Genomic DNA, 12,749 nt, shown 5'->3' with positions numbered 1-12,749 from the left:
CAGGGAAGTTTCGGTCAATGCCTAACGCAATGCACAGTAGAGGGGAGACAGGAGGCCAAAGGGCAGAGAAAATTTTTTTTTTTTTTTTGTGGTACGCGGGCCTCTCACTGCTGTGGCCTCTCCCATTGCGGAGCACAGGCTCCGACGCGCAGGCTCAGTGGCCATGGCTCACGGGCCCAGCCGCTCCGCGGCTCGTGGGATCTTCCCGGACCGGGGCACGAACCTGTGTCCCCTGCATCGGCAGGCGGACTCTCAACCACTGCGCCACCAGGGAAGCCCCCAGAGAAATTTTTTTACATTTAAATTTTCTTGTCTTGCCATTAAATGTGAATTTGATTTCACACAACCATGAAAGAAGCCAGTGTGAGGGTAAATCTGAGACACTAGGATGGCAGGGCAGACAGGTGTGCAGAGATGGTAAATGTCTGTTAGCTGTTGAATTTTTTTTTTTAATTCCCATTTTTATTGCAAATTTGTTTGTTTTTGTTTTTCTTGGCTGCACGGCATGTGGGATCTTAGTTCCCCAACCAGGGATCAAACCCACACCCACTTCAGTGGAAGCACAGAGTCTTAACCACTGGACCTCTGGGAAGTCCTGTTAGCTGTTGAATTAATCAGAACCTCAAACCTGCCCTCTCTCTGGACTTTGTCTCTGAGATATTATATGTGTTTATTGTTGAAGCCAACGTGAGCTGGGGATTTCTATTCCTTGGGTTAAAGACATTGTCACTCATACCGAGTAGAGAGTCAGGCCTGAAGCAGTAGGACACCTCCATGGCCAGTGGCAGAGCTGAAAAGGAGGCCAGAGGGTCGCTGATGGACTCGTCTGGATTTGACTGATCAGAGGGAAGCCAGTGGGGCTGGCTGCTTCAAAAACTTGCCCGTTGGTTTTAAGATTCTGATGTAGTGGCGGTGTAAGTCATCATCATGTGAGTTTCCTCTTAATACTTCTTTCCTGTCTGACACCCTCACAGATGCAACATCTGCCTGGACCCAGGGCACTCAGGAATTTGGGGCAGTTAGAGCTGCAGGTGTTCAAAACTGTGTAAGATAACTCTTCAAAAATCTAATTGTCTGACAAGTCATGGATCTATGTGTTTTGGCATCTATCTTCCTTGTACAGATACAGACATGTGAGTCTGGGGGCCCAGGAAGGTAGAGCTAGGGTGAGGACCCAGGGTGACAAGTCCTCTTGGAAAGCTAGAGGGGAGAATTCTTCTCTCCATGAAAGGCAGTGTGACCTTGATAGGGACATAATCGCTCTGTGACTCAGTTTCCTCAACTCCAAAATGGAGAATAATCATCCCACCCTCACAGGTTGTTTTTAGGCTTGGAGACAATATATGTAAAGTGTCTGCCACATACTAGATGCTCGGCGCATGGTCACTGTTTTCATTCTTAAGCAAGCCAGAAGGATTCTTGTTGTGGCAGGTTGGGGCAGGAAGGGAGACCCTTTTAGATACAGAGGAAGAGAAGAAAGAAAAAAAAAACAACTCAGGAGGTCTCATGTCCTCCTGGCTCAATGGGCTTCATTAGGCTTTCATCAAATCAGAGTCGCGGAGACAGGGCGCCAGGGGGCTGATGAGGACTCAGCGGAAGAGAAGCCATCCTCCCCCTCTGCAGCCCCGCCCCTCCTCTAATCACCATGGAGATGGTGTGGCTGCCCAGCGGGATTCCCGCCCACACCGGGCCTGAGGCTGCTGCAAAGGGAGGGGCAGGTGCAGAGCAGACAGAGATCCTTCGGGGAAGCTGGTGTGGAGATGGGGAGTATGTGCTGGTCACCGCCCCCCTCAACCCCCAAGACACTGAAGGACTCAGGATGGTGTGGGATGCATCTGCGTTTGAATCCCAGCTCTGCTAGCAGCTAGCTGTCTGACAGTGGGAAGAACACTTCCCCTCTCGAACCCTCAGGTTCCGCATCTGTCAAAGGAAGCGGTAAAAAGAATAAAAACAAAAGCTTGGTGAAGAAAACTGTGGGATGAGGAAGCAATGAAATACCGTGCAGTGCAGGTAGAAGGAGACAGAACCCTACATACTGTTCATTGAAGAAAGGGAACTTTGCAGAACTGATCAGTGTGATCCCGTATTTCTTCGTTGAAAAACACACTCTATCTACACTTACCAAAAGGGGGGAGAGGGGAGAGAAATGCTCTAAAATACACTTCTGCTTGTCCTCTCTGGAATTAGGGATTGCAGGTAATTTTTATTTTTTGGGTTCTTTCTCAAATTTTGGTCAATGAATATGGATTACTTTTAAAGCCAGAGTGACATTAATAGCTACCATTCGTGGGCTTATTATGCAGGGGTGTTGTGCTAGGTGCTTTACGTGGTTTAAAGCCCTTTATGTCTTCACAAAAACCCAGGGAGGGAGGGTATTCTGTTTATCCCCACTTTACAGAGAGGAAATTGAGGTTCAGAGAGGTTAAGGGGCTTGACCAAGGTCAAACAACCACAGAGTGGCAGAGTTGAGATTTAAAACCAGAGTTAAGATACCAGACTCCAAAATTCAAGCATTCACTTATTACCATTTTTGCCTCTCAGGACAAGAAAATAATCAATGTTCTGTTTCCTTAAATGTTTTACTGTGGAAAACATCGAGGGAATCAAAAATAGAAAGACAAATATAATTTTCAGTTATAAAATGAATGAGTTTTGGGGATCTAATGCACAGCAAGGTGACTATAGCTAAGAGTACTCTATTGTACACTTGGGATTTGCTAAGAGAGTAAATCTTAAACCTTCTCACTACATACACAGAATGATAACTGTGAGGTGATGGATGAGTTAACTAGCGTGGCTGGGAAAGTCACTTGACAATGTACACATTTATCGAATGATCACCTTGTACACTTTAAATATACACTAGACCCTTGAACAATGCAGAGGTTGGGGCACTGACCCCCCCGACAGCAGCCGAAAATCCACGTATAACTTAAGAGTCGGCCCCCCATATATGCGGTTCCATCATATCCGAGGTTCCACACCTGTGGATTCAACCAACCACAGATGGTGTAGTACCGTAGCATGTATTTATTGAAGAAAATCCCCATATAAGTGCACCTGCACAATTCAAGCTTGTGTTGTTCGAGGGCCAACTGTATCCAATTTTATTTCTCGACTGTACCTCAGTAAAGCATTAAAAAAAAGAAAAGAAAAATATAATGAGCACTGATGTACCTACCACCCAGCTTCCAGGAAGTCCTTAGATAAAGGGATTGGGGTGGGGGTTCAGGGAGGGAGAAGGGGTGCTTAGGGAGGAGAATGATGCCCAGAGCCAGAAGTCTCAACCTACACACACCACACACCACACATACAAACACACACAGCATAGCACACCACACACACACCACACACACAGACACAGGGCTCCCAGGCTCCACTGCTGGCTGCTCTGGGGCTGTGGCCCCGACCATGGTGGGGGACCGCAGGCAGGCGGCCGTCCAGCCCTTCTCCCGCCCCTGCTCAGTGTTCCTTCCTCTTTTCTACATTCCACTGACTTGCGCTTCCCCGGCTGCCTCATTTATAGGTCCCTGGGTCCCCTCCAAGGCCTCGAGGTTTTGGCAGCTCTGCAGGACGAAGACATGGCCAGGGGCCCTGATGACACGTGGAGGTGGGCGACCCTGGTGGTGCTGGCCGCCCTGGGCACAGCTGTGACAGCGACCACCAGCCCCGGCGTCGTGGCCAGGATCACCCAGAAGGGCCTGGACTACGGTAACTGGATGCCTTCCTTTTCTCCCCTCCAACCCCTGAGGAGCACTGATTGAGCACCTGCTGTGTGCAGCCCTTTACATCCAGTGTACGGCCTGCTCACAGCTCCTCCAAGGAGGCCCTCTTACCCCTGTGTTACATATGAAGAAGCTGAGATAAGGTGAGCTACCCAAGGTCACAGGGCTGGAAGCGGCAGCACCGGGATTGGAGCCCTGGCCTGGAGGACTCTTGAGTCCAGTGCTCAGGTGCCTCACGGTCCCCTCCCTCTACGCAATACCCAACTCGGGCTTCCAGGCCTTTCACTTCCTTCCAAGCTGGTTCTCAGCCCTGATTTTTGTCTCAAGGTCCCTGGCTCAGTCTTCAGGGCGGGGAGGCCCTCCCCCAGGGCAGGGGCTGGCAGCCATATTGTGCACACTAGCCATCTGGGTGACCCAGAGAGGGTCCCCCAGGCCATGCATCCAGGCCCAGACAGAGGAGAGACTGGCATGAAGCAGCCCCCTGACCTGCTCAGATCGGTGCCAGGCACTGTGCTAAAAGGACGTACTGTTACTAGCGACCTTTACAGATGAGCAGACAAACTTGGAGGAGGGACTGGGAAGTGGGCGGCCTGGAGCTGAGCTCTGGTCTTGTCAGATGTACCAGGGTGGGGCTGCTCAATGCTGCCTCTCGGTGGCAGAGAGATGAACTGCAGAACAGTGGGGGACAGCCAGTGCCGGAGAAATCAGATCCGGAAGGCAGAACCACAGCCGCGGTGGACCCCTGGGGAATCAGGACAGGACCAAAGGGACCTGGTATCCCACCCCTGAATTCCTACCCCAGCCCAGGCAGGACACCTCTGAATCCCAGGGGTGCAGACGGAAGGTTCCCCATGAGCTAGGAGAAAGGATTATGTCCCTGCTCTATACCCAGAGCTGGGGTGGTTCTGAAGTCTTCCAGAGAGCAGAGGCTTGGGCTCGGCCTTTAAGCCCAGAAGTCTTCATGTCCTGTCACAGCAGCCTCGGTTCCCCCTTCTACTCACACCCCATGCGGCAACCAGTGACAGTTGTGAAATACAGCAAACTGCCCATTCCCCCTCTTTACTTACACTGTTCAGCGGTTCCCTAGTGCCCTCAGTGGATGTCTTGGGCTTGGCATTAGAGACCCTTCAAGACCTGGCCGCTGCAGACCCACAGATCGTGGCCATCCCACATTTTCTTTTCCCTCCGGGCAGTGACAATCTATGCATTTTGAACCCCCAGAAGGCCTATCCCAGGGCACAGGCTCTGGGACCAGAAGGCCTGGATTCCAATCCTGCCTCCATCACCTGCCAGCTGTGTGGTCACCTTTCTGAGTCTCAGCTTCCTCATCTGTGAACCGGGAGTCGTAACAGGACCTACTACCCAGGATTGTTCAGATTCAGTAACTTAATACGTGTATAGAGCCCAGAACTGTGCCTGGAACAGAGTGAGAGCTTGATAACTGTTATTATTATTATTACTATTATTATTCTTACTACTTCCTAACTGGCTCCTGGGATCCCTCATCCTACTACTTACTCTTCTCATTTAATGTGTTTGCCTTTTAACTGGTTTTTCGATGCTGTTAACCACCTAATAACTGATGGCAGAATTCCTGACCCTGGAACATTCATTCATTCATTCCTCCAACAGGTATTAAGTTCCAGTCACTGTGGTAAAGATAGGGGATGTCCGTGACGTCTACCACTGACCTTGGGGGGCTTACATCTAGTAGGGAAGAGAGATAGTAGTAAAAAAAATCACATGAATAAATGCATAATTACAAACGGTAATGGGAGCTCCAAAAGAGATGCCCACAGCATCATGAGAATGATAACAAGGGGGATCGCTCTCATCTGATGAGTCAGAGAAAGTTCCTAGAGGAAGTGATGACTAGAACGACCAGGTGAAGATGAGAGGAAGGGGCTTCCTAGGCAACAGGAATGGTACATGCAAAGGTCCTGGGGCGAGAGTCCGAAAGCCAGAGAGATAGAGTATCTGTGAGGGCAGAGCACAGAGCAGATGTTCAATAACACCCGCAGGATGCATGACTGGGTATTTGGAGGGGGTGATATTTTAAACTAGGGCTTGGCAAATGACAGCCCATAGGCCAAATCTGGACCAACACGTGTTTTTGCATGGCCCAGGAACTAAGCATGGCTTTTACAGTTGGAAAAAATCAAAAGAAGAATCCTATCTCACACCATGTGAAAATGATATGAAATTCAAATTCCAGTGTCCATCAATAAAGTTTTATTGGAACACAACCGTACCTACTCATTGACGTATTGTCTACGGCTGCTTTTGTGCAATAAAAGCAAAACTGAGTGGTTGTGACAGAGACAGTAAGACCCACAGAGCAGAAAATATTTGCTCTGGGGCCCTTGACAAAAACCTTAACTTGAGCCCTGCTTTAGATCTTTCCAATCCCAACGTCCCTGCCATGAACAGGCTGCACACCTCTGACCACTGACCCCGCTCTTTCCCCTCAGCCTGCCAGCAGGGAGTGGCTACTCTGCAGAAGGAGTTGGAGAAGGTCACAATTCCCACTTTCTCAGGAAGCTTTAAGATGAAGTACCTTGGGAAAGGGAAGTATAGCTTCTACAGGTAAGGTCCGTCAAGCTCAGTCCTCCGTGTGCAGGACTGTAGTGTGTTGGGGCCACCAAGACCTAGACTCACAGAGCCACCGACTCCTAAACTCAGAGACATTAGGATCCCCAAGCTAATGTTTACACCATCCCAAGGGGATCCAATCCCCCAAGCTGCATGTGGAGAAAACCACACAAACGGTCTTTCAGGCACTCGCCGTGACTCCTACGGGGATGTCACGGACCCCCAAACTCTGTGCCAAGCCCACATGTTAATTAGGATTAGGGGTGGGGGTGAGGTTTCAAGGACAGAAAACCTAGTCCAAAATGGCCTAAACCAGAAGGTATTGGCTCACAGGTCCCTGGAATTGTCTGTCTTCGGGTTCAGCTTGAGGAAGGCTCAAATGTCACTGGACCCTGTTTCTCTCCTGCCACCCCTCAGCACTGCTTCCCTCGGGAGGGCTAATTCTTGGGTAGGGCCTCCCCGCGAAGCACTCGCCGGAACCTTCTCAGCACTCCCAGCCCTGTGGGAGGAGGGCACCTTCTCCTTACAGCTCAAGCAAAACTCCTAAGATTCACTCTGATTGGTCCGTCTTAGGTTATGTACACACTCCTGGACCAATCACTGTGGCCAGGGGGATAGCAGACACGAAGGAGCTTGTGCTGAAGTCTCAAGCTCCACCCCCTGAAGATGGCGGTGAAGTCAACTTCCTTTGGAGCGTCACGGACTAGATGTGGGGAAGGGTTCCTCCAAAGTAAATGGCACTTCTGTCATCACGAGAGAGGGGAATGGGTGCTGGGGAGAGAAATCCATAAATGTCCTCTAAAGAATTTTAGGCACTCACTCATTCAACAGATATTTTTGAGCACCTACTGTGTGTCTGACTCACCAGGCTATGCTACAGTAGTGAAAAAAAGGCAGACACATTCCACCCTTTACAGAAATTGTAGTCACTGGGATAATCTTCACTGATCATCACACACCCTGCAAGACAGAGGTTACTGTGCTCATTTTACAACATGAGGAAACAGGCTCAGCATGATTAAGTGATGTGCCCGGGGTCACACAGCAGTAAACTGAAGAGCAGGGATCAAATGCAGATTTGTCTGACTTCAAAGCCTAACCACAGAGCTCCCCAGGCTGCTCTCATAGCTTCTGGGTTCTTTTGGAATAACTGGGGTAAAGGGCCGGGATGGAGGGGAATGCGTCTGCACTGACCACTGACTGAGTCCTTGTGGGGACACTTAGAAACTAACTGATCATTTCTTCTTTGCAGCTTGGTTATTCGTGAATTCAAGCTTCCCAATTCCCAGATAAGACCGTTGCCTGATCAAGACCTTGATCTCTCCATCAAAGATGCCAGTATCAAGATGAGTGGAAAATGGAAGGCACGAAAGAATTTCATGTGCGTGTCCAAGCTCAGTGTTTGTTGAGTGTGTGAGTGAGCTCTTGGTGATATTTGGAGGAGATGAGAGCCAAGGTCTCGAGAATGCCCAATTTTTGCCTGGCCCATTACCATTTGGCCCCTCAGAGTTCCTGGGGGAACTTTTCACAGAAGAATTTTCAACATAACCCTTGGTTAATAGCTGAGAATTTTCCCACATCTCAATGCAGGGCACGGGCAAGGCTGAGCTGGTGCATGTGGCTTAGGATGGAAGGCTAAGTGGGACCTTTAGTTTACCCCTTTATCAGTTAGCTATCGCTCTGTAACAAACCATCAGTGACCGAAACTCAGTGACCTCAAACAAGTCATATATCATCACTTACCTATCTATGTGTTGACTGGGGTTCCCTGATGTAGGTTGACCTCAGCTGAGGTAGCCGTGCTACACAGGTATCTCCTCCTCCCTGGACCAGTGGGCTACCCAGAGCATATTTAGTGATGGCGGAGGTGCAAAAAGGGCAACCAGAAACATGCAGGTCCCCTTAAGGCCTGGGGGGGATTGAACTGGCCCATGGTCACTTCTATTCGTATGCCATTGGCCAAAGCAAGTCATGTGATCAAGTCCAAGGTCAGGAGCATGGATATACACACATATCCCCCCAAGGTAGGCAATGGTGAGGGTATGGGTGCAGGGAGGGGTGAAAATTGGGGCAGATCACCCAAACAACAGCTCTGAATCTAAATATTGGGCCCTCCCTGCAGTGACTCTGTGCAGCAGTGACAGTGGTTCAGACTGACCTGTCAGTTTATCAGCTTCTCCTTTGTGGTGAATCCAGGGAGAAAACAGACACTTTGGTGAGGAGAGGGGCGTGAGTCTGCCTTCTGTTACAAGGACTGCTGGGTGTGTCCATTCCCCACAACAAGAATTGCTTACTTCTTCACTTGGGCTGTTTCACATCTATCATTTCACTACTGATCACACACACACACACAAAATGATAACAATACTTCCTCACATTATAGAAGAGTTGACAAACTACATTCACACTCACTGTCTTATCCCAAACTCATTTCATCCCTGAGGGAGGAGTTATTAACCCCATTTAATGAATGAGGGCATTAATTAAAGTCATTGGTCCCCCAAACTGAGCTTTCTAGTGGCAAAGCTGGTGTCCCACTGCTGGTCCAGGGTCTGGGTAAGGAAACTGAAGCTCAGAGAGGTTGAGAAACACTCTCAGTGCCACACAGCACACAGGCAGAGGCTGAGGCAGTAAGAGCAGGGTTCTGCCAGGTAGACATGGGTTCAGACTTCGAGTTGGAATCCTGGCTCTTTCACTCAGCTGCTGTGTGATCTTGGGCAAGCTGCCTTCCCTCTCTGAACTCCATCTCCTCACCCAGAGTGGAGATAATAGCAAAACCTGCCTTCCAGCATTGGTGTGAAGTCTGAATGGCAGCGAGAAGAAAATGCTTGCTCCAAGTCTTTTCTTTCTGTTTCCCTTCAGCAAAGTCAGCGGCAACTTTGACCTGAGTGTGGATGGCATCTCCATTTTGGCTGGTCTCAAGCTGGGTTATGACCCCACCTCGGGCCACCCCACAGTCACCTGCTCTCGCTGCAGCAGCCACGTCAACAGTGTCCGCGTACGCATCTCGCGCAGCAGCCTGGGGTATGATCTCCTGGGGCTGTGGATGGGAGGAGGGACAGGATTGTCCTAGTTATTCTTTCTTTTTTTATAAATTTATTTATTTATTTTTGGCTGTGTTGGGTCTTCGTTGCTGCGCATGGGCTTTCTCTAGTTGTGGCGAGCGGGTCTACTCAGCTGCGGTGCACAGGCTTCTCATTGCGGTGGCTTCTCTTGTTGCAGAGCACGGGCTCTAGGCGCGCGGACTTCACTAGCTGTGGCGCACGGGCTCACTTGCTCCGCGGCATGTGGGCTCTTCCTGGACCAGGGCTCAAACCCGTGTCCCCTGCATTGGCAGGTGGATTCTTAACCACTGCGCCACCAGGGCAGTCCCTGTCCTGATTATTCTTGTATTCAGAAAACACATCCCAAATGCCACTTCTATGCCAGGCCTCAGGTGTAAGGGGACAGGGGTCTACAGATGGAACACACAACATCCCTGCCTTGAAGAGTCACTCACTCATTCAATATTCATTCAGCAAACTTTACTGAGCACTTATGCTCCGGGCTGTGCACTAAACACTTTAAGTGCACCAAGTTATACAATCCTTACCACAAGCCTGCAAGCATTCATCTCTCCATCCATCCAACGAACATCGACTAAGAATCTGCTATGCACCAGGCTTATGCATCGTGCTCAGGAAGTAGCAGTGGTCACTAAAAATTTGGCCTTGCTAACAGCGATTGGAGACTTACTGCATGCCTGGCACTGTTTCAAGCATGTTCCTTATCTCATTCAATCCACACAATGGCTCTGTGCAGTTCGTCAATTATTACCCCATATTCAGAGGAGACAAGACACAGAAAGAATAGGAAATAACCTGAGTTTTCATCCCTATTGAGTATTGAGAAGGGATTGGGATTCAGCCCAGGACTTGCTGGCCCCAGAGTCTTAGCTACACAGTCCCTGCTCTTTTGAAGCTTCCAGCCTGTGGGGAAGACAAACATTAATCAAATCATTGCATTAATGAATGGCTCACAATAAGAACTGAGAAAAAGAGGTACAAAGTGTGATGAACACATAGAACTGGAGGATCTGACCTAGTCTGGGGGCTGGTCATTTCATTTTCTTTGATGAAATGACATTTCAATTGAGATGAAAAGAATAAGTAGGAGTTAATTAACTTGGGGACAAGGGGTGTTTTAAGCAGAGCGAACAGCATGTGCAAAGGCCCTATGGTGAGGGGAAGCACAGGACACAGGAGGATACAGCAAAGCAGTGTGGCTGGAGTACAGAGAGAGGGAGTGGTGAGGACTGAGGCTGAGATGGGATGGGGGTCCAGCCGTGCACCTGTTGAAGAAATAACCTCAGAAACAGGTCGCTGCACACAGGGGAAGAAGTGTCTGATGGGGGTGCACAGAGTTGGAGCCCAGGGATGAGGGAGTTTAGGTTTATTTGGAAAAGGGAGGAAGGCTTCCCAGATGAGGCAGCCTTCGGAATGCATCCCAGGGCCACCTGGGAAGCCTCATGCATGTCCCCACGTGTCAATCTCCAGGTGGCTGATCCAACTCTTCCGTAAAAACATCGAGTCTTCGCTCCGAAACAGCATGAACCGCAAGGTACGAGGGGCTCAGAATCTCACCTCCTGTCAGAGCGGGTGGGGCCTTCTGTGTCCACATACCTCACGCATCGCTGGACACTTCTGCTCTCACCCAGACCTCTTTTATATATATATATATATATATCTTTATTGGTGTATAATTGCTTTACAGTGTTGTGTTAGTTTCTGTTGTACAACAAAGTGAATCAGCTATATGTATACATGTGTCCCCATATCCCCTCCCTCTTAAGCCTCCCTCCCAGCCTCCCTATCCCACCCCTCTAGGTCGTCACAAAGCATGGAGCTGGTCTCCCTGTGCTATGAAGCAGCTTCCCACTAGCTATCTATTTTACATTTGGTGGTGTATATATGTCACTGCTACTCTCGCACTTCGTCAGAGCTTCCCCTTCGCCCCCTGTGTCCTCAAGTCCGTTCTCTATGTCTGTGTCTTTATTCCTGCCCTGCAGCTGGGTTCATCAGCACCATTTTTTTAGATTCCACATATGTGTGTTCTTTGTTTTTCTCTTTCTGACTTACTTCACTCTGTATGACAGACTCTAGGTCCATCCACCTCACTACAAATAACGCAATTTCGTTCCTTTTTATGGCTGAGTTCCCTTGTATATACGTGCCACATCTTTATCCATTCATCTGTCGATGGACACTTAGGTTGCTTCTATCTCCGGGCTATTGTAAATAGTGCTGCAGTGAATATTGTGGTACATTTATCTTTTTGAATTATGGTTTTCTCAGGGTATGTGCCCAGTAGTGGGATTGCTAGGTCATATGGTAGTTCTATTTTTAGTTTTTTAAGGAACCTCCATACTGTTCTCCATAATGGCTGTATCAATTTACATTTCTACCAGCAGTGCAGGAGGGTTCCTTTTCTCCACACCCTCTCCAGCATTTGTTGTTTCTAGATTTTTTTGTTGATGGCCATTCTGACTGGTGTGAGGTGATACCTCATCGTGGTTTTGATTTGCATTTCTCTAATGATTAATGATGTTGAGAATCTTTTCATGTGTTTGTTGGCAATCTGTATGTATACTTTGGAGAAATGTCTGTTTAGGTCTTCTACCCATTTTTGGATTGGGTTGTTTGGCTTTTTGATATTGAGCTACATGAGCTGCTTGTATATTTTGGAGATTAATCCTTTGTCAGTTGCTTCATTTGCAAATATTTTCTCCCATTCTGAGGGCTGTCTTTTTGTCTTGTTTATGGTTTCCTTTGCTGTGCAAAAGCATTTAAGTTTCATTAGGTCCCATTTGTTTTTTTTGTTTTTATTTCCATTCCTCTAGGAGGTGGGTCAAAAAGGATCTTGCTGTGATTTATGTCATAGAGTGTCCTGCCTATTTTTTCCTCTAAAGGTTTTATAGTGTCTGGCCTTACATTTAGTCTTTAAACCATTTTGAGTTTATTTTTGTGTATGGTGTTAGGAAGTGTTCTAATTTCATTCTTTTACATGTAGCTGTCCAGTTTTCCCAGCACCACTTATTGAAGAGGCTGTCTTTTCTCTATTGTATATTCTTGCCTCCTTTGTCAAAGATAAGGTGACCATATGTGCGTGGGTTTATCTCTGCTCTCACCCAGACCTCTTCAGCAGTCCCCCACGGCCCTTGGAAAGCACATGTCCAGCTCTAAAAATCAGTCATGTCAATTTTCCTGGGGATCCAGTGAGAAACTAAGAAAGGGTCATGTGACACACACACGGCAGATTCCCCCGTGCTTGGACCACCTCTGCTCTTCTCCCATCATTCTTCCCTGCAGAGAAACTACCATTCTCTTGCACTGAGCCCCTCTCCTCATAGCCCTCCAGCCTCCTTCCCCATCCCCCAACCCCGAACCCCCTTGG

At 48.6% G+C, this 12,749-nt stretch overlaps 1 protein-coding gene across 1 annotated transcript in view; it reads left to right on the top strand.

The window, feature by feature from the left end:
• Positions 1-3,581: 3,581 nt before the first annotated feature.
• The window catches only part of BPI (bactericidal permeability increasing protein), a gene marked incomplete at its 5' end in the record, with an annotated part of 30,159 nt that continues 20,991 nt past the window's right edge, over positions 3,582-12,749 (top strand). Inside the window, 5 exons of the mRNA XM_079945128.1 lie at positions 3,582-3,711; positions 6,197-6,311; positions 7,570-7,698; positions 9,180-9,341; positions 10,853-10,916. Coding sequence (XP_079801254.1) covers positions 3,582-3,711; positions 6,197-6,311; positions 7,570-7,698; positions 9,180-9,341; positions 10,853-10,916 — 600 coding nt within the window. The remainder of the gene's footprint in view (positions 3,712-6,196; positions 6,312-7,569; positions 7,699-9,179; positions 9,342-10,852; positions 10,917-12,749) is intronic.

This window comes from Stenella coeruleoalba (assembly GCF_951394435.1).
Source record: "Stenella coeruleoalba genome assembly, chromosome: 15".
In the NCBI taxonomy this organism is placed as follows: Eukaryota; Metazoa; Chordata; class Mammalia; order Artiodactyla; family Delphinidae; genus Stenella; species Stenella coeruleoalba.
This window is presented reverse-complemented; position numbering and strand designations above follow the sequence as displayed.